General features: G+C 39.3%; 1 protein-coding gene across 9 annotated transcripts in view; it reads right to left on the bottom strand.

Annotated features, from left to right (window-relative positions):
- The window catches only part of LOC140486348 (transducin-like enhancer protein 4), a 223,372-nt gene extending 204,484 nt beyond the window's left edge, over nucleotides 1-18,888 (bottom strand). For 7 of the 9 annotated variants that reach the window (XM_072585377.1, XM_072585387.1, XM_072585395.1 and 4 more), the window contains exons 1-4: nucleotides 18,155-18,887; nucleotides 17,789-17,886; nucleotides 16,417-16,480; nucleotides 16,242-16,286 (exon numbers count right to left, since the gene is read on the bottom strand). In XM_072585377.1, coding sequence (XP_072441478.1) covers nucleotides 16,242-16,286; nucleotides 16,417-16,480; nucleotides 17,789-17,886; nucleotides 18,155-18,178 — 231 coding nt within the window. In that variant the 5' untranslated portion in view covers nucleotides 18,179-18,887. Of the gene's footprint in view, nucleotides 1-16,241; nucleotides 16,287-16,416; nucleotides 16,481-17,788; nucleotides 17,887-18,154 lie in introns of all 9 variants that reach the window. The other 2 variants (XM_072585358.1, XM_072585367.1) reach the window with 1 other exon arrangement.
- Nucleotides 18,889-20,346: the final 1,458 nt, after the last annotated feature.

The raw sequence follows: 20,346 nt of genomic DNA, 5'->3' as shown, positions 1-20,346 counted from the left end.
ACAGTCCTGCTCCACAACTACCTGATGAAGAAGCAGTACTTCGAAAGTTAGTATTTCCAAATAAACCTACCTGGTGTTGTGATTTTGTTAACTAAGCCAACAAAAACATTCAACACAAGAATTAGATCATCAAATTGGACATGTTGAAAGACCAGAATCAATATAGTTCAGCAGCAGGAATAATAGGCAAGTCAGAATTGGAATCAGATCAAATAGAAGCAGCAGTTTTTGGTGCACTAGACTGTAAAAGAAGATAAAAGATAGATGGCCAACAGGGAGAATACTGGAAGAGTCATGCCCGGAGATGACAATTTATGAATGGACTGATGTAAAGGTGAAACGGAAAATATTATGTTGGCAGGAATTGTTAGAGGTGGAAATAGCCAGGGTCAGCCTGAATTAACTGTTTAAATGGCTGATATGTAGTTTGAATACACAAACTTGTGAGAGAGAAGCAACAGTGCTTATATTAAGCCAATGCTGACGAAGCGAGAGAGAAATGAAAGGAAAAAAAAGAGACAAGAGAGAGGATTAAGTAAAAGGGGAAGAAAGATGAATGACAAAGAGAGAAAAAGATGGTTAGAAAAAGGGACTAAAATTATAGCATGACAAAAGTTCACATACAAATTTCCATGACAAGTACGGGCACAGAAATTTATATTCAAATGAGAAATTCTATTACTTAAAATGGGGTCAGCTCTATGTCTGCACACCCAGCCTCAATCTCCTTGACACTTTGAGACAACATTCAATCTTGACTATATTAGAGCATGGAAAATTGACAATTATTTGCTAAAATCAATGCCAATAATTGTATGTAACTGAAAATAACCATTTGGATGTGAATGTAGGAGGTATAGTTAGTATGTTTGCAGGTGACACCAAAACTGGTGGTGTAACTGGACAGCAAAGCAGGTTACCTCAGAGTACAACGGGACCTTGATCAGGTGGGCAAATGGCCGAGGAGTGGCAGATGGAGTTTAATTTAGATAAATGGGAGGTGCTGTATTTTGAGAAGACAAATCAGGGCAGAACTTATACACTGATGGTAAGGTCCTGGGGAGTGTTGCCAAACAAAGAAACCTTGGGTTGCAGGTTCACAGCTCCTTGGAAGTAGAGTGATAGGTAAACAGGGTAGTGACAAAGGCATTTGGTATGCTTACCTTCACTGGTCAGTGCATTGCATATAGGGGTTGGAAGTCATGTTATAGTTGCACAGGACATTGGTTAGGCCACTTTTGGAATACTGCACGTAATTCTGGTCTCACTGCTATAGGGGAGATGTTATGAAACTTGAAAAGGTTCAGAAGAGATTTAGAAAACTATTGCTAGGGTTGAAGGGTATGAGGTACAGGGAGAAGCTGAATAGGCTGGGGTTAATTTCACTAGTGCTATGGAAGCTGAAGGGTGACCTTATAGAGGTTTATAAAGTCATGCGGGTCATGGTTAGAGTGCGTAGCTAAGCTCTTTCTTCGAGGGTAGAGGATTCCAAAACTAGAGAGCACAGGTTAAGGTGAGAAAGGAAAGGTTTAAAAGGGACCTAAGGGAAAACGTTTTCTTTCAGAGGGTGGTGCATATATAGAATGAGCTGCCAGAGGAAGTGGTGGAGGCTGGTACAATTACAACATTTAAAAAGGCATCTGGATGGATATATGAATAAGAAGGGTTTAAGAGGAATTATGGGCTAAATATTGGCAAATGGGACTAGATTATATTTAAGATATCAGGTCGGCATAGACGGGTTTGACAGAGGGGTCTGTTTCCAAGCTGTACATCTCTATGAATATATGACTCTTAATGTAACTTATGCCAATTAGTAACCAATCATTCCCTCAAAATAAATCTACATTCAAATGTTACAATTCAATAATTGCTGAGAAGTAGCTCAACATATGCAAAACCCTAATGTTCTGAGTGACCTTATGGAATTTAAATCCCTAAAATTATTTATACGTGATCATTCATGATGGTCAAACAAACTAAAAGCCACACACTAGACTAGAACTGCACGGAGGGCTGGATAGTTTGTGTTGTGAAAATAAAATCACACCATTGCAGGTCTCAACTCGCTCTGGAAAAATTACAGCAGCTCCACAAACATTTTTTTTAAATAAATACTTCCCACCCCTCCCTTGCTAAGTTTTCTGTATAGTTAAAAAAGTTTAAACCAGCTCCAAACCGTCTCTGTTTAACTTCTAGTCACAGTTGTTCAACTATGAATCAGTCTTTTAGATAAACATTTCAGCCTAGTCTATTGTAATGTGTTATCTCTAATACGTTTTTACAAGGATTTCCCCTCACAATAGAAAAAGTCTGTAAACAAAATTTATTGGTCATACATCGCTTTAAAAAGTTCAGAGGGTTAGAAGTACCATGGATACATATGCTTACTATACAGTAATGATTGACACATATCAGACCATGAGACTTGGTTATATGGTTATGAATGATACTTTTACAATGTTATGTCAAATATATTTTCAATGTGCACTTGGAAGTATACCTGTTTAATAACATATTGCACTACCAATTGTGTGAAATTATTCTCACTGAAGCAAATAGCTGTCATTAACTGTCTCAGGCTTGAGGCACCCATGATTAATGAGCCTTCTGTATTTGTAGAACATTTCTTCCCATTCCCAAGCAACACATAACTCTTGCCTTCTGCTGTCCACAGTGTATATTATTCCATAAAGTTCAAAGACACTCTGAATTGGTACACCAAGTAATATAAATTTAAAATTTAAATGTGATACGATCCAAGTAACGTATATTTAAAAGTCACACAAAATGTTAATGAAATAATGATACAGGACACTGATCATTCTGCTCCCAGAAGGACCAATTCCACCACAGAACATTCCAGATAGGCTCCTTCTTCAAAGACCGCAATTACCCCTCTCACATGGTCGTCAATGCCCTCCAGAGCATCTCCTCCACTTCTGCTCCTCTGCCTTTGAACCCCAGTCCTCCAATCGCAAAAAGAACAGAACCCCCCTGGTCCTCACCTTCCACCCCACCAACCTCCACATATATCACATTAAACTCTGCCACTTCAACCACCGGCAAACAGACCCCACCACTAGGGATGTATTTCCCTACCCATTCTATCAGCATTCCGGACAGACCATTCCCTCTGTGACTCCCTCATCAAATCCACACCCCTCCCACCAGCCCCGTCACCTCCCCCTGCCACCAAAGGAAGTGCAAAACCTGCACCCACACCTCCCCCCTCATCTCCATCCAAGGATCTTTCCACATCCAACAGAAACTTACCTGTATTCCCATACACGTCACCTACTGTATCAATTGCTCCCGATGTGGTCTCCTCTACATCGGAGCGACAGGATGAAAATTCTTTGGGACACTCGCAGCAACCAACCTCACTGTCCAATGGCTGAACACTACCTGCCCTTCCACCAAGGACGTGCAGGTCCTGGGCCTCCTCCATCACCAAATTTTTATCACCAGACGCCTGGAGGAAGAACGCCTCATGTTCTGCCTTGGGACCCCGGAACCACACGGTATTAATGTAGATTTCACTAATTTCCTCATTTCTCCCTCCCAACCCCACCCCAACCTTATCCCAGTCCCTAGCCTTCAACTCAGCACCGCCCCCTTGAATGGTCCTACCTGTCCACCTTTCTTACCCATCTACTCCACCCTCCCCTCTGACCTATCACTTCCACCCGCACCTTCATCCACCTATCACATTCACAGCTACTTTCCTCCTAGCCCCACCTCTCTCCCATTTATCTCTCAGACCCCCGGCCCACAAGCCTCATTCCTGATGAAGGGCTTATGCCCGAAACATCGATTCTCCTGCTCCCCTGCTGCCTAACCGGTTATGCTTTTCCAGCACCACACTCAACTATAGGACATTGAGAAAAGCAAAGGTCAGTAAAAAGAAGTCAGAAAACACCATTCAGTGCACCAAGTTCCATCAGTTCTGACAGACTAGCAAGACCATTAAAATTCTGTTAGCAGTGCTTAGCAAGGTTGTTTTTTTTCTCACTGGGGCAACAATCAGGAGATTCTCAGAACCAGTCTTCAAAAGTAAATTGCAAAATACATATTCTCTGGACAATATTTCTACCCATAATTATTCAAGCTATTCCTGTAGCCTCAAGGAAAACTACAGTATTTAATTGACCCAACACGTACATACCTCGGTACCTGTTTCCAGGAGAGATGTAATTATTGTCATAATTAGTCAAAGTACAATGTAAAATACACAGCATGTGTGTCTACTAAAGATCAAAGCTGATGAATGTTGCACAATCATAGCTAATTGGATTTTTGGAAGCCAGATTACATCCAAGCAGATCTTTACATCCCTGCTGTACAAACTTCACTGTTTAGCCAAATGACAAAAGCTTCAAGATATATCATTCACACAGTAGTTTAAAGGATTTTTCCTCATGTGATCTGACCTGACCTAATAACACATACAACATGGTACCTTATAACAAAAATGTGTAATAGATCTTTGTATCACAGGATTTGATTCCCAAGTTAGCAGCACAATATCAGTGTAATAGCAAAGATTCATAAACTTGTTATATTATATTGTGTTGGACAATTAGCTTACAGTACATTACAAAAAGCCTTCACTGATAAAGGAGAACTCACTTTGGCTTATATGTCATAGGCTGCTGATTGAAGACCAGTTCCAAGACATGACCTCAACAATCTAGGCTGTTACCTCAGTGCAGTATGGAGGGAAATTGTACTATCAAAAGTTGCTGTCTTTCAAATGCCATTACACCAAGGCCACAGGCTGAAACCATCCCACCACAGGACCAAATATTATCAGACGGGCTTTAAAGAGAAGGGCAGGACCTGATTCCTGTCCAATTCCAGGTACCAACATTTCTTATTGATGTGAGAAAGAGGACAGGACACAAACCCACACTTAACTGTGTCAATGTTAGCTCCTCCACTGCAGAACTGGGCATATTTTGCAATTTTCAGGTTTCAGACCTGTTTGGGAAGACAACATGTTTCACATTGTGAATCACAGAGCAACCATGGTTTGGAATTAGGAGCCATATGAAAAAGTTTTGCCAATCTCAGATCATAATGAAATCCTGTATAATAAAGTTTGCAATTTTAATACAGTAATTATGTTTTGAAATGGTACATTACCATTAATTTTTAAAAGTGAAAAAGTCTTCAGATGCATTAGAGTATTGTGCACTCTTTACAGAATAGTGGAATTCAAACCTGATTGTATGAAATGTGTTTTTGCTTCCATGTTTTTCTTGAAGTTCAGACATTGGTGTAACTGTTTAAAAGAAGTGATCAATGGCTTCTAGTTATGTTCAAAGATTTTAAAAGGTATTCAGCTATAAGAGGCGTGGTGGTATGGTTGTTCAAGGGAATATTATTGTGAATGCTTGGCTGAGTTCCAAACCAAGAAATTAACTCAGCTCAACAGGGGTTGCTTAAACAGGTGATTGATGAGCTGTAACAGCAAATATAAGTTGCCATTTCAACAGATCCACGAGGTGTTAATTAAATGGGTTTACAAGTGAACTTTGTTTTGACAGATTGTGGAGGTTCTCAATATGGTTACAGGGCTCCTGAGTTCTGTTTATAGTGGTTTAGGTTTTATGGGGGAGGAAGAGTGTTTGCTGGTGAGAGGTACAAAAGGAATATGCAGACAAAGGAAGAGGGATGGGGCTCACATTCATTGCCAGAACAGAGTCTGCATGTAGGCACGGGCTTTTAAACAGGTCACTTCATCATCAGCCTGCCTCCATCTCCACCTTGTGTGTGCTTATAGTCTGGAGCAGCCCTGCCTCCTCTATCTCTGCCACAAAGCATGGGTGAATACAAATACAGCATGAGCAAACTTGCCAGATCCTCCTTCAAAACGAAAACCTTGAAGTGGGCATAAAGGAGCCCAAGGCACCATTTTGAAAGAGCAGAGTTACCCTGGTCAATATTTATCATTCAATCAGCATCGTAAGGACAAATTATTTGGCCATGCTCACATTGTTAGGTAGAAATCACAGCAGGCTTGTGCAACAGAAATTATGCTTTTAAGGAACTTCATCAGCTTTAAAGGGCTATTGAAGGTCTGGTATCACGAGAAGCACCACATAAATACAGAACTTCTTTTTCCAAGCTTGAATTTTACCGTTCTGGCCTATTCCTTAATCTCAGACATTTACCTACTGAAATACATACTTCAGCTGGATTCATAACAAAATTGTAACAGCTATTTATAATTTTTATAAGGTCCAATCTGTTTACTGAACTAACCTTGGAAGCTTATTAAAAATAAAATTGGGCCCAGAACACAACCTCGTGGAATGGCTACAGAAATGTCCTGGAACGGAGATACCTAATCTCGAACAACTACAACCATCTTCCAGTGTGTTAGCTATGATTCCAACCAGTAAAGAATTTTCCCCAGTTCACATGGACTCACTTTTTCTCGGGCTCCTTGATACCACACCCAGTCAAATGCAGCCTTCATGTTAATAGCACTCTCACATCACCACCAGAATTCAGCTCTTTTGTCCATGTTTGAACCAAGGCTGTAATGAAGTCAGGAGCTGAGTGGCCTTGCTGGAACCCAAACTAAACATTAGTAAGCAAGTGCTGCTTGATAGCAATACTGGTGATACTTTCCACCATTTTCCTGATAGTCAAGAGTAGAACAACGGGGTTTGGTCAGGTCAGATCTGTCCTCCATTTATAGAGGACATATTGCTTAATTTTCCATATTATCAAGCAAATGGCAATTCTGAAGCTGTACTGGAACAGCTAAGCTAGGAATGTGGCAAGTTCTAGAGACCTTCTGTACTATTGCCAAAATGTTGTCAGGATCACTACCTATGCAGCATCCAGTGTCTCAAATCATTTTGTGTAACATGTGAATTAAATTGTCTGAACACTGGTATCTGTGATGCTGGGACTGCCAAGACCAAGATGGAGCATTCACTTGACACTTCTAGCAGAAAACTGTTGCGGATGCTTCAGCCTTATCTTTTAAACTAATGTGATATGGCAGTGGGCTTGGGTTTGGAAGATTTGCAAGAAGCCTCAATGAATTTCTGCAGCACATCTTTTAAAATGGTACACAGTGTGCTACACTGTTGCATATAAATGATATACTGTGAATGGTATTGCACTTTGTTCACAGAATGGAACATTTGTGGAAGTTGGCTCACTACTACATCATAGATGCATTTACACAATGATCTCACAGCCAAGAGGAAGGCATTTACCAGCATATTGCCTAGACTGGAGGGTTTCAGGTAAGAAGAGAGACTGGATAGACTGGGGATATTTTCCTTAAAGGAGAAGAAACTTGGTGGGACATGATTGAGATTTATACAATTATGAGGGGCATTGATAGGGTATTTAGGAAGAAATGTTTCCCCAGGGTGGAGGGATCAATGACCATGGAGCAGAGTTTTAAGGTAAGGGACAGAGGTTTAGAGGGGATGGGAGGGGAAAAGAAATTACTCAGATGGTGTTAGGAATCTGGAACTAACTGCTTGTCAGAGTGGTAGAGACAGAAACCCTCATAACACTGAAGTATTTAGCTGTGCACTTGCAATATTAAAGGCATACAAGCCTATGTGCTAAGTGCTGGAAAGCAGGATTGGATTAGCTAGGTGCTTGTTTTTGATCAGCGCAGACACGATGACATGCAGATTTCTCTGACCCTACCAGAGAAGGAAAAGTACCAATGATTATTTTAATCAAATAAAAATAAAGGCTTGCATTTATATAATGCCAATCACAGTGCCCCTAACAGCCAATGAAATACTTTTAAAATGCAGTCACTGTGATAATTTTGACCAGTTGTCATGAAGGAGGCTTGCAGAAAACACATTTTAGTTTCTAATTTATATTTGGTGCAAATGTCTTCTCTGTCCTGGTCAAATAGCCTACCAGTACATATGAAGGATGATCACATGATCCTATGGCTCCTAGCTTGCAGTCTTGGCACTTATTCACTTTGTCAGTAATTGGAGACTGTCGGCTTTTATGTCTGGTATTGCTTTTCAGCACAGAAGAGGAGGAGGAGACAGGAAGCTTGTCACAGCAGGGAACACTGAACAGTAAAGAGTTGGACACATTGCTGTACAACATCAGGCTACATCAAAGTCTACCTGCAGCAAGGGCCAGCAGCCTACATGGCAAACATGCTGCATGTGCTTCAAGGTGAATGGCTATGTATGAAAGAAAGCAGTCCTCAGTGGGATCAAGACAGGCTACAGTCAGTCAAGTGATATCATCACAGTTCGTCAAAGGGCTTGTTCTATTCCAGATCATGGATTGGCTATGATAAGTTAGGGCTTTGTCTGCAAGAGTCTGAAGATGAATGTCCTTGCGTGCTGGGGACTGGGCCATGGTCAATCCTGCAAGTGGTCCAGAGATGACAGATAGGAGAAAGTGAGGACTGCAGATGCTGAAAGATCAGAGCTGAAAATGGGTTGCTGGAAAAGCGCAGCAGGTCTGGCAGCATTCAAGGAACAGGAAAATCGACATTTCGGGCATCAGCCCTTCTTCAAGATGACAGATAGGTCACCCAGGTTAGAGGATCCATCAATCCAGGGGTGGGTCAATATTTCTTGCAAAGAACCAAGGGAATGATTTCAACAATATAGAAATGGAAAAGCAGTCAGTGGTATTACAGGAGAAGGAGGGTTGGCAAGGTGGCCCTAGTGAGTGAGTAGGAAGTGCAGAGGGCAAAAAGGTTTAGTAGTTTGGTAGATGAGATGAGTTAGAACCATTACATGATTACTCAAGTTGTAGTCAATGAATCCTGGTACAATACCTTCACAGTGGCAAAATTAGAGTGAGTGATGGTCCTGGGATTGTGAGGGAGCATAGAATAGATAGTGGCACTTAGCCTTGTAAAGTCCAGGTAAACACTGACTCCCTTCCAGTACTGCTGAGCAATGACCTGGGCTGCTTTATGTGCCCAGCCTGGCTGCGACTGGTGGCATGGCTCCTTTGTTGACCAGCAGGAAGAGAAAAGGCCCTCCATTGCACCATTCCACTTACCAGGTCCCTGTCTGTGAAAGCTGGGTGTGAGGTTGCCTTTCTGGATCACGTCCTCAGCGATAATGAGCAAACTCCACAGTGTGAGCGTCAGTGCCTGGCTTGCAACATTTAAAATGGTATGGCATTAGGCTTCATAAATGATGCCAACAGTGTGAATGCTGGAAGGTTCCAGCAGTGGCAAGCACTTCCACATCTCCTGCCACATGACTGCACAAGGAGGACGCCAAAGAGCCAACACGAATTATTAACAAGGGAAACTGTAAAAAGATTTACTGAGAAAAGGCACTGCAAGAGATGGTGGACCAGCTGCCGTGGACCTCATTTACTAACTAACTCAAAATGGGATTTTAAAAAAATGATTGGCAAAGGAACCCAAAAACAATATGATGGGGAAACTCACACAGATAGGGGCAGTTTGGAAAATCAGTAGTTCACACTGCTGTCTTACAGCACCAGGTTCAATTCCATCTTTGGGATGACTGTCAATGTGGAGTTTGCATATTCTCCCCATGTCTGCCATAAGAGGTGTCGGGGCTGGATCTGCATGGGATGCCCTTCGGAGGGTTGGTGTGGACTCAGTGGGCCGAATGGCCTGCTTCCACACTGCAGGGATTCTATGATTCTGGAATGCACTGCAAGAAAAGGCTATGGAAAATGATTTAATGATTATTTTAAGAGAAATTGGGTAATTACTTAAAAATGAAAAGAGCTTGAAAAGAAAAAGAAAATGCTGGAATCTGGAGAATCAACAGGGGTGTGAGGCTAGCTGACTTGGTAGTTCTTTTGAAGGTACAATCATGTTGGGTCAAATGGCCTCCATTTGGGTTGTATTAGACATGTTTCTACTTTCACTGATGATGCTTAAACTCACACCATCCTGAATGCAAACTCTGAGAAGTAATCCTATTATGCATAGCTTCAATATTCAACACTGATAGTAATAGAAATTGACATTATAACAGTTCTATTTGGAAACACGCTGGAATAAGGGACTGAGAGTCAATTACAACATTAAGCATAGCTGAGTGCTTTAAATCAACGCAAGGCCCCTATTTGGCTGTAGAAAATGCTGCAACATTCATTACAACCATTAGTGGACAGAATCCAATAGTGCAAAGGGCCATTAAAAATCTCGAGCTGGTGTTTCTTTTGATTCAATAGGCTTATTTTGGGATTGAATGTTGCAATCTAATACCTACTCTTTTAGACAACTGGTTTGTTAAATTCATATTAAAATTTAACTACACTACTGTATTGTCCTTTAAAATCACACCTACATGGTCAAACTCCCAAAGCACCAATTAATTGGATAAGACCATTCTATAACAAATTAATATTTGTACTATTTACAAGCTATTGTACATTGAATACCTGTCAAAAAATCTCCAAAATAGCTTAAAAAGAGAATGCAATGGCAATTGGACTAAAATACAAACTTACAAAACATCTTCTTTCAATTCAAATAGAATTGATCAGAAATAAAATAGAACCCACTTGTTACTCAGTCCAAGTCAATAAATGTCTTATTGAGTCCTTAAGAATACATTGCATTAAAACTTTACTCACTTAAAAAGGTGCTCTGAAGCCTTGAATTCACTTATTTGCACATTACTTTCATCCTCTATCTAGCAAATAGTCTATTCTTGTTGCCACACATGGCTTTTTATCTGCTCTGGACAGCATATTCTCGAACAGATGAAGTAGACGCCAATTGATTTGCTGTCGACCATGGTAAATTAATAGCAACAAATTGCTGAGAGCCCCTGTCTCGCTGCTCCGCCATGCTTCAGCAGTTTTGCTTTATTTGCTTCATGATGGGCAGCAGTCAAGCCTCTTCAAGTCAATTTCTTCTTAACAACCTGCAATACTTCTCAGTAGTGAAAATAGAGCCGTCGCTTGTAAGCCAGAAATCAATACTACTATTGCCCTTAGAAAATGCTAAACAAGCAGTATTGACAATCCACTTGGTGCTGGAGGGTATCGGATATAATGCAAATCTATATTCTTCTCCTCCTTGTAGTCACTGTACTTCACTAAAAGGTTTCTAATGTTATTTATCATCATTTCCGATCGACTACTGCAGTTATGATTTTGAGATTCAATCAATGGGCCGAGCCCTTAAATTTGTATTTAATTGTTTTGAACAACAATCACATTTTTTATTGTACATTGCTCACACTAGAGATTTACTCTGCCAAAAATCCTTAGAACAGAAAGCTTCTGATTGATATCAAGTGGAAACAATAAAGGGCTGCGAAGAAAACAAGCTGTCATCACCCTTGTACTGTCTCCTTTATATCCTTAGCTTTCTAGTCCACATATACAGTTCCTTCCAAAACGGACCAGTTTATCAATGCACCAAAATTCAGAGTAATTTTTAAGAGTGAAAATAATTATTCACAAACATGAAGTAGACAATTGCATCAGCACTTCAGTTGACAGGAATACAAATTTTCAACTCAAATTAGTTATTGTATACATAAGGGCAACTGCAAAGTTGAAATTGAATACTGTGGCTCAGGTAACTGTTACAAACCACTTAATCAGCACTCTTACTGCTTATGATGTCATCTGAACCCCCAGATTAGATTAGCCATAATCATTTTCAGTGCTATTCTGTGTACTCTGTCATGCATAACATTGAGATACATACAGAGTAATAGTTTTAACCTTAACAAAAACTGAACATTGTTAAAATTAGCTTTATTATAAACTGATCGATAGAAACATCATAATTCTAGATGTTTTAAAGTGTGATTATAAGAAATCTGATGTAGATTCCTGTTGTATAAAGACAAGCACAGAAATTTACCATAAAATCAGAGACTAACTCTTCGACTGCTGGCAGGTTCAATTAAATTCCCTAGATCAGTTGCATTCTGAATCTTTGTCTTCTATGCTTTAATACTAACATTAATACTGAAGATGCAATTCATCATGTAGCATATGAAATACTAAAATAGAATGCAGATCACGAACATATTGATTATATAAAATCCAGAAGTTAATTTAAGCATATGAAAATTTAAACTTAAGTATTAACTATCACTGCAAGTTTTCTAAGAAGTAAAAATGGGGCTTGAAATTTGAATGACAACAGAAATATATCCAGATCATCTTCAAACCGAATAGCCATAAGCCTTGAATTTAACAATAGGAAAAACCTAACATTTTAGTTATTTACATTTAAAAGAGGTGTATCAGAGAGAAAATGTTTAAGATAACTTTAAATCTCTTATCTCTTTAAAATTATTTATATATTTATAATATTAGCATTAGTTACGTACTTTAACAAGAGTATACCATTTAAAATATTTAAAACAGGTTTCAGAATTTGTAGTATTTCAGCTTACATTCTGGATAAATTCAGGACCTTACGTCATTGCCATAGCTCAATATCTCATTACAATAGTACAACTGGTAGCAATTGTTCAGTCAGTTGCAATAAAAACTACTATGGTTAAATATAAAACTATACTACTTTTAAAAGTCAGAAGTTACTTTTAGCATGCATATGACAATCTAAAATTTTACATCTGAAATTGGCAGAATTTGGATGAATACTATTTTGAAATATTTTCCACAGTTTTCATTAAATTAAATGCAAAACAAAATCCTTGATAATGCATTACTAAGAACAAAGCAAAACTCAAGTAATGGTGCAATTCTCTCAGAAGGAATATATTCTTAAATACTTCACTTCAATCATTTCTGCTAAAGGAAGTGCAAAATGAATGAGGACCAAAACAGAATGCAGAATAAAATTTAAGAACAAAATCAACATTATGGTGTGATTGGTGCAATAGCATTATTCCTGATATTTGCTAATCCCATCATAATACCATTACAACCATCATGCTTTATGCTAATATAATTAGGCTCAGACAACATAAACTGAATCTTTAAAGTGGATGGTGGGGAACAATAATTTATACATCCAAAATATGCACGTTACCAAATACTGTGCTACATTTAGAACTCAAGAATATCACCCTGGAATTCCAGTGGTCTGATAAGTGAATTAGTCCATACTGATTTCAAGAACAAGGTACAAATGCAAAACAGATCAATGCAGCTGAAATATTGTCCAGTTCCCAATAAACGAGACCTTATCGAAAATATCTGGAACATAATACATAACGTTTTGCTGAAAGGTTGGAATAAAATCAGAACTTAAGTAATGGCTTGAAAGATTTCCACTGTGTGCATGTATGTACATATGCATGTGTATATACAGATACAATTTTCTGACAAGCTGCTTGTTATGAATATATACATCTGATCAGGAAAACCTTTTTATTCAAAAAAAAATCCTTTGTTCCTGAAGGTCATGTAAATGGGAGAGAGGTTTTAAAATATCCAAAATCACAGTATATTAAAGGAACTGGAAGCCACCAGCATTTCTGCTCGTTGCACAAAGAGCAAATAAAATGGTAGTTAAAGATACATTAACTTTTCTTTTCAGAATTGAATTACACGAATGAAGGACATGAATTAAATGAATAAGACGCACAAATCACATTTTTACAAATATAAATCCTTTGAATTACTACATATTTTAAATAGGCAAACCCTAAACAATGCTGCATACTCCAACTAATTCACATACTCAGTGGTGGACAAGATCACATGAACACTGAGGGCATAAATTTTAAATTACATAAGTAGATGATACGACACCAATCCAGTGACATCATCGTTGTTTGACTGTCTGCATTTCATGTTCAGCAAAGCAATGGCTGTTTGGAAGCAGAGTGGACATTTCCCAAATATGCTACAGTGCAAATATATCTGGGTAATTTGCACAAGCTACGGATACATTGGTTCACTAGCTTTATAAGTTGTGTTACAATCTTATTGTGTACATTATTTTAAAAAGCTGCAATTGCTTAATCTTCTTTAATTCGCATTAACATTCTATCTCACTTAAAATAAAACTACTTCTCGTGGCTAAGCCTTGAAACAAGCTATTATTTTCGCCTTAAAGAGCATGCAAACAAATAAAGATTAAGCCTGTCTATTTGACTCTTGCATATGGCAAACACAGGAATAAATTGTCTAAAATAATCCTTTTGATCTCAGAGTTATTTCCAAGAATAAGATATTTGGGCATCTCCAAACTTCTTTTTCCATTTAATTTTACAATTTCATAGGACTCCTAGTCTTTAAAGAGAAAAATTTTAAAAACTAGCAGTCTAGTAAATCAGTTTCATAACAAGATTAGAACTGGATAGGGAACTGCATGCTCATCCCACCTCTGTGTATAAAAATCAATCTCACTATAAAATAATAGATACCTACATTCTAACTTCAGCTCCTACATGTGAATACCAAAACTAATATTAAATGTAAAATGGAAATTGTCTTTATATCTTTAAACTATCAATATGTTATGTTTTAAATAAAATGCTTCATTCAAAGCCCCTCATATACCCACCATGTTCTCATTTAAATACAAGCCCGCTTACCTTCTCCTTAGACAATCAAAGCAGATGTCTTTTTAAAAATTATACTCAAGAGAATGCAAGGTGGACTTCTCAAAACTCATTTACTTCCTCACATGGGGATTCATCAGCTGTAAACTGCTCAATTTCCCCCAAGTTAAAAAGGTGTTCTTTAACCTGAACTAATGACCAGTATGTATGAAGCACCAATTTGATCCTCATTACTGCCCCTTATCAAGACTCATTTGCTGTACGATCTTTGAAACTAAGCGCCAATATTTCCTGATTAGACCATAATCCAAGTGTTGTCAAGGGACCAGCAGAAGGGGTCTTATTCTAATGATGCCTTCTTCTAGATGACAGTGCATTCTGAAAAGCTATCAAATTACTCTACTCCTTCGTTAATCTATATTTTCCACTTCCTGCTCACGATATCTAAAAGAATAAATGGTGGCCATTTAAAAATGTTTAAAGAGCGTTGGTATTGATTTACACAGTCACCCTTCATATATTGTATTAAACAAAGTCACAAACAGATTATTCCATATATTTTAAAATTCATTACCATTCAGTTTTACAGCGTATTCAGGTAATTTTGCAGACACGCTCGTCAAAACTCATCCCTATGAAATAAGTTTTGAAAGAAGCAAAATAAGATAGTTTGTGCATCGTGCATCCAGTTCCTTACTCACAAAGCAACAAAAGCAACAATCCTTCTATATTTCCCTACCACAAAAGCATCATCCTCTAGACATTTTCAGCTTTCCCCAAAACACATAGTTGGTTTTATTTACAAATACATGGTAAGGACAGAGTCACATTGAACAAATCTACACCAAGCATCCCACTTTAAGCAATAATCCACAGAAGATCTCTCAAAGGTGATGGGGGAATTATGCAAATCATTTTACAAGTGATAAGAAATTGCATTTCACAAGCAGGATATCCCTTTTTTTTGTACAAAAACATCTCAAATGAAGTTACACAAAAGATACCTTTCTTTGCTTGATTTACACACCTGTTCCTGTGACTCAGAGTGGAATTATCAATCATGCTGACAAGGACAGTACATCAGTGCTCTGCCAAAGTGTGAAAGATTTATTACTCCAAACACAGGCAAACAATCAATGAGTGTTTTTAAAATCATGTCAAAGGATATGATATTGTGATCAACACTTCGATTCTGGAGCTCATTTTCAAGTAATACAATACATGATGTCATTTATGCTATGTGAAATTCTGGATAGTTAAGTATCATTGTTGAAATAGGTGTAAAAAAAGTCAGTGTAAACAAAAAAGTCCTGAACTGGAACATTTTGATACCATCGCAGGCTTACAAATTTCTGCAACAATATTTTCATTTGAAACCTCCTGATTCTCAATAGACAGGGAGAAAATCTTGGTTTGATAATTTTAATGTTAGAAGTTATTTTCATTCTGAAGATGTTGTTCAACAGTGATTCTAGCTGCTATTCCAAACATAATATGTACACATCGTGTGGAATAAACTTCAGTAACAAGATTTGTTCAACTATCATAATTTTGGTTTGTTAAACAAAGTCAGGTGGAACTATATAATGTACAACTCCTTAAGGAGTTGACTAATCCTGTAAAGTTTCTGCCGTTTTCAGCATTGAACTCTCAATTACTCCTCTTCAAAATCTTATAATCACATTTGCATAAATCTACTTCAATTGCCCAGCATCACATTTTCAAATAACAACTACATCCTCCAAATATTTATTGAGAGTGAAAGACTCTTACCTGTTTGTGCATTTCTATATTCAGTCCATAAGACATTTCATAATACTGGGAATGAAACAGAAGATATAGCTGGTAAACGCACCTTGATTTTAGCATTCACGATCAAAAAAATTGATAAATATGGTGAATTATCAACATCTGCCATTACAAAAACACAAGTCACGTTTAAACTTACCATGACATAATGGCGTTGCATTTCGGTCTTTTCACTGGCTAGCTTTTCACATTCCAATTTCAAACTGTTTAAATAAAGAAAAATTGTTCAAGACGCTATCTGGACATTTCATAGACCGCGCTGCCGCCGGCGACACTTTGCGTAAACATTGATACCCTTACGATTCTAAGTGTTGGCTTACGAAGACAGGGTGCACTTAATTAATGCAGTACCGCGTTTTGTTGTTCCAGAAATGATTTATGATGCCAACTCTGTGTACATGCCAAAATGTGACAGCATGTATTTTAAGATTGATTTTAATAAGTACAAGTGGAATCCCAAACCTGACACATGCAAACATGACAAGTGCGTCAACGTTATTTCTTTCAATAGACTCAATTCATTAGAACAGAAAAGGAAACCATTACTTAGCGATTAAAAATACCAACTCAACTGGTACAAAATACAGGGATTTTGAAGAGAGCAATACTTGGTCCACTACCAACAGTGCCAAATTGTGTGATTTACAAAGTTTATACTTTCTGCAACAACAAAACAGGATCGCTACATTTAAAAACAGAAAATGTGCAGTATCTCAAAAAGTTTGTAAATAATAACTAACGAAAAGCGATTTTAAAAAGTGATGCTATATATTTAAAAACAATGAATCGAAGTTGCAGCTCTGCTGAGCTGCACCGAACAGTGTTTTAATGCAGTTTTGGGGGCGTTACAATAATAAGAGATGCGATTGTTTCACACTTTGTAGCCTCGACATGTCAGGCGAATGAAGAGCAGTTTCAGAGGTTATTGCTTTTTCACCGTCACATCACACGAATGAGAAAATGTGAACGCGAAATAAAAGGAAATCAGAACACTGAGATCTAAAAATAATATCGAAACATTGAGTGTTTGGAGGGCAGAGATGAGCCGCGCTCGAAGTCCCTCACAGCAATTCGAATCACTTGTTTTCACTCTGGTAGGAAGAAACGTTTCAGAAGAAATTCAACAGAATGCAACGGCTCGGTTGAAGCAAGTCACCTCCGTACCCCACTGCATTGATGTTAAAAATCCGTCTTCATTTCAGTTTCAACACGAGAAATACTGCCAGCTTTGCACTCATGCACCATCCAAACAGCAGCAACCTCGAGAACATTTCCCCTCAGACGATTAAATGGGAGGAAATAGAAGCTTACATGCAATTCTCCACGCGTAGACAGTATACAGTACACCATAACCCTACCCGTGCAAAAGGAAGACGCTGAGAAAAGGAGTAGGTTTTAAAACCGAGAAAGGTTTTTAATACCCTTACTCCACTCCTTACAACACTTGACTTGTACTTCCAGAAACATTAATGTTGCGAGGTTTTCTTTACATGAAAAGCTATTCTATCTACCTGTGATACTGCGCCTGCAAAAACTGAAATTCTTCTTTGATGCGATCACACGATTCAGAGATGGTGAATTTAAAAGGCTGTGCGGGCTGGTGAGGCGCCTAGAAATAAGAGGGGAGAAAAACCAGCATCAGTACCGAGACAAGTCGTCCGCCAATCCCATCAAATTGCTATTCCTTCACGTTATTGACAAAGCGAACGGAAACACTGCACCTTGCACGTCTCCAAATATTTACTGAAAGACTATAATTAAAGGCGTGTTGAGAGAAATCTAAAGCTCGCGTTGTGATTGTCCGTGTGTGATGTTTGGGGAAGAGGGAGATAAAACAAAACATACAAAAACAACATGCAACACACAAACACACTTACGGGATGTCTGGCTTGAGGATACATCTCGCTGGGATTTTTGCACCAAAAGCCTTCTCGGTCGATCAGGTCAGAATTGGTGTCATTTAAGTTCCTTAATTTAAAAAGTCACCAAGTTGTAGGCGATCCGGTGGAAGGCGAGGATCTCTCCCTCTCTTTAGATCTCTCCGAACCCCAAAAAAGCGAATGAAACAAACAGAAAAAAAAAGTGGAGCATCGGGATGAGGACTGCAGATTCTCCGGGAGATTTCCTCCGATCCGGGATCCTGCTGTGCGGGGCAGCGGCTCGAAGCGACCTCACAGCATCAGTGAGTCCAGACTGGCCGTGGCAGAGGGACGAGGAGCCTGGGCGACAGGCGGACTGGCTGGGGCGGTGGTGGCGGTGGTGGCGGCGGCAGCAACAGCAGCAGCAGCAGCTTCTTCCCTGCCCTTCATCCGATAACAGACCGAAGTAATGATTCGTGTTTACCAAATTTAGAAGCGCCGTGTCATTAACATTCTTACAGATTCACACCCCGGTCAACTTCACTTCAGCGACGGAAAGAGGAGGTATAGGGGATGTGATACTTCACCCGGAGCTGAGCGGAGCAGCCAGAGACTCGGGGTGGGGAGAGGTGTACAGATGGACCCTGGGATCTGTAGTCTACTTGCCTCTGCTTCCTGGCTGCAGACTACGGACTACCGGAGCCGCTCTAACTACAACTCCCATGAAGCTACGCGGCACAATGCCTGCCCCGACGGCTGCCGTTTTGATCTGCGGTCCAATGGCAAGCGGCGACTCTGCTTCCACCACACATCCCGTCGCGCGTCTGTATCAAACCATCCACCAATCGCCGCGCGGGACGGCGGTGGTCACGCCCTCCCATTCTCCAGTGTTGGCCAATGCCGAACGGCCTCGACTGGTGATCCCCACGTGGGGCGGTGACGGAGAACTGGTGAACAGACCAATGAGAGTGGGTAAAATGTGCACGGCGGACGCCTGGCGGCGCAGAGCGCGTTGCCGTTCGCCGGGTGCTCAGGATTTTTTTCACCCTCCAGCGCAAGCGGAAAGTTGGTGAAAAAAGAGGAAACATTTGTTCATCTGTCAATCAAAGTAACGTGGGCTCTGCCGGCGTTAGGTGAAATGAGAGTGTTTTCCTCTCGTGCTCTATTCTATGCGAATGCTGTCTGCAATGTTGGTTAATTAGGGTCGAATGTCTCTTTGCAAAATACTGGAGCAATCTGTCATTACAGAGAGGGTTGGGGACCCCCAAGGCTCCGTAAAGGTGAGCAAGGGGAGGAAGGTGGGTGGTATGGAGGAGCACTTTGCTCGCACCTCCAGAATTTGACATGTTTTAATTCTGGATAACAAAACCCAATTCAAAAGCAAGCACGTCGAAAATTATATTTAACTACATTAACGCTTTCACTTCTTCCTTAGGAAAACAGTGCCTTCTTTTTATTGATTCATTTTTACCCAAAGCGACTCTGGAAAGAAAATGGTTGATAGCCAACAGATAATTTCAGAGATTTTTTTCTCTTAGCTACTTTCTGTATGGAAGCGCATGTGATTACTAATGTGAATGTTTCTTTGGAAGGCGGAAATGGAGACGTTATAAATTTCTAGCAATTCGATCCATCACTGCGGTCGACATTCATAACACAACTAAAACAAATAAGTAATATGTGACCACTAAACAAGACGCTGGCTAAATCGTTGCCTTAGATTTGAGTTTTAATTAAAAAGAGCGCAAACATAATGTCACTGAAATAATATCCTTTAACAGCTAATTCAGTTTTCCTCCAATTAGAGCTCTCTAGTATAGTCCAAAAATTGATTTGGTGGCAATATTGGTAGCAGTGGAGAGGGGCCGATAGAGTGGTATTCTCGTCATTCACACAGTTTTTATTGTAACACTTCTTTTCCTTTCAGCAGAAGATTCCAAAACATAGTAGTCTTCCCTTGACAACAAAGTGCTTCTATATTATGTTGTGAGATATTGCTTCCTTTTGTTCTTGCCATCTTCTGTTTACATTCTTATCAGCCCATCTTTTGATTGAATGAATGATTCTGGGAGGAGTCTGAATTTGAAAAAGTGCAATTGTATTCGTGTCAATTTTCAGATTTTTGATTTAGATATTTATGACTTTCTGCCAACATTATAGGTGGAATGAATGCTCCATGGTGCCCATGAAATTTAACTTGCCCCATGTTC

The sequence above is a fragment of the Chiloscyllium punctatum genome, chromosome 2 (genome assembly GCF_047496795.1).
Source record: "Chiloscyllium punctatum isolate Juve2018m chromosome 2, sChiPun1.3, whole genome shotgun sequence".
In the NCBI taxonomy this organism is placed as follows: domain Eukaryota; kingdom Metazoa; phylum Chordata; class Chondrichthyes; order Orectolobiformes; family Hemiscylliidae; genus Chiloscyllium; species Chiloscyllium punctatum.
This window is presented reverse-complemented; position numbering and strand designations above follow the sequence as displayed.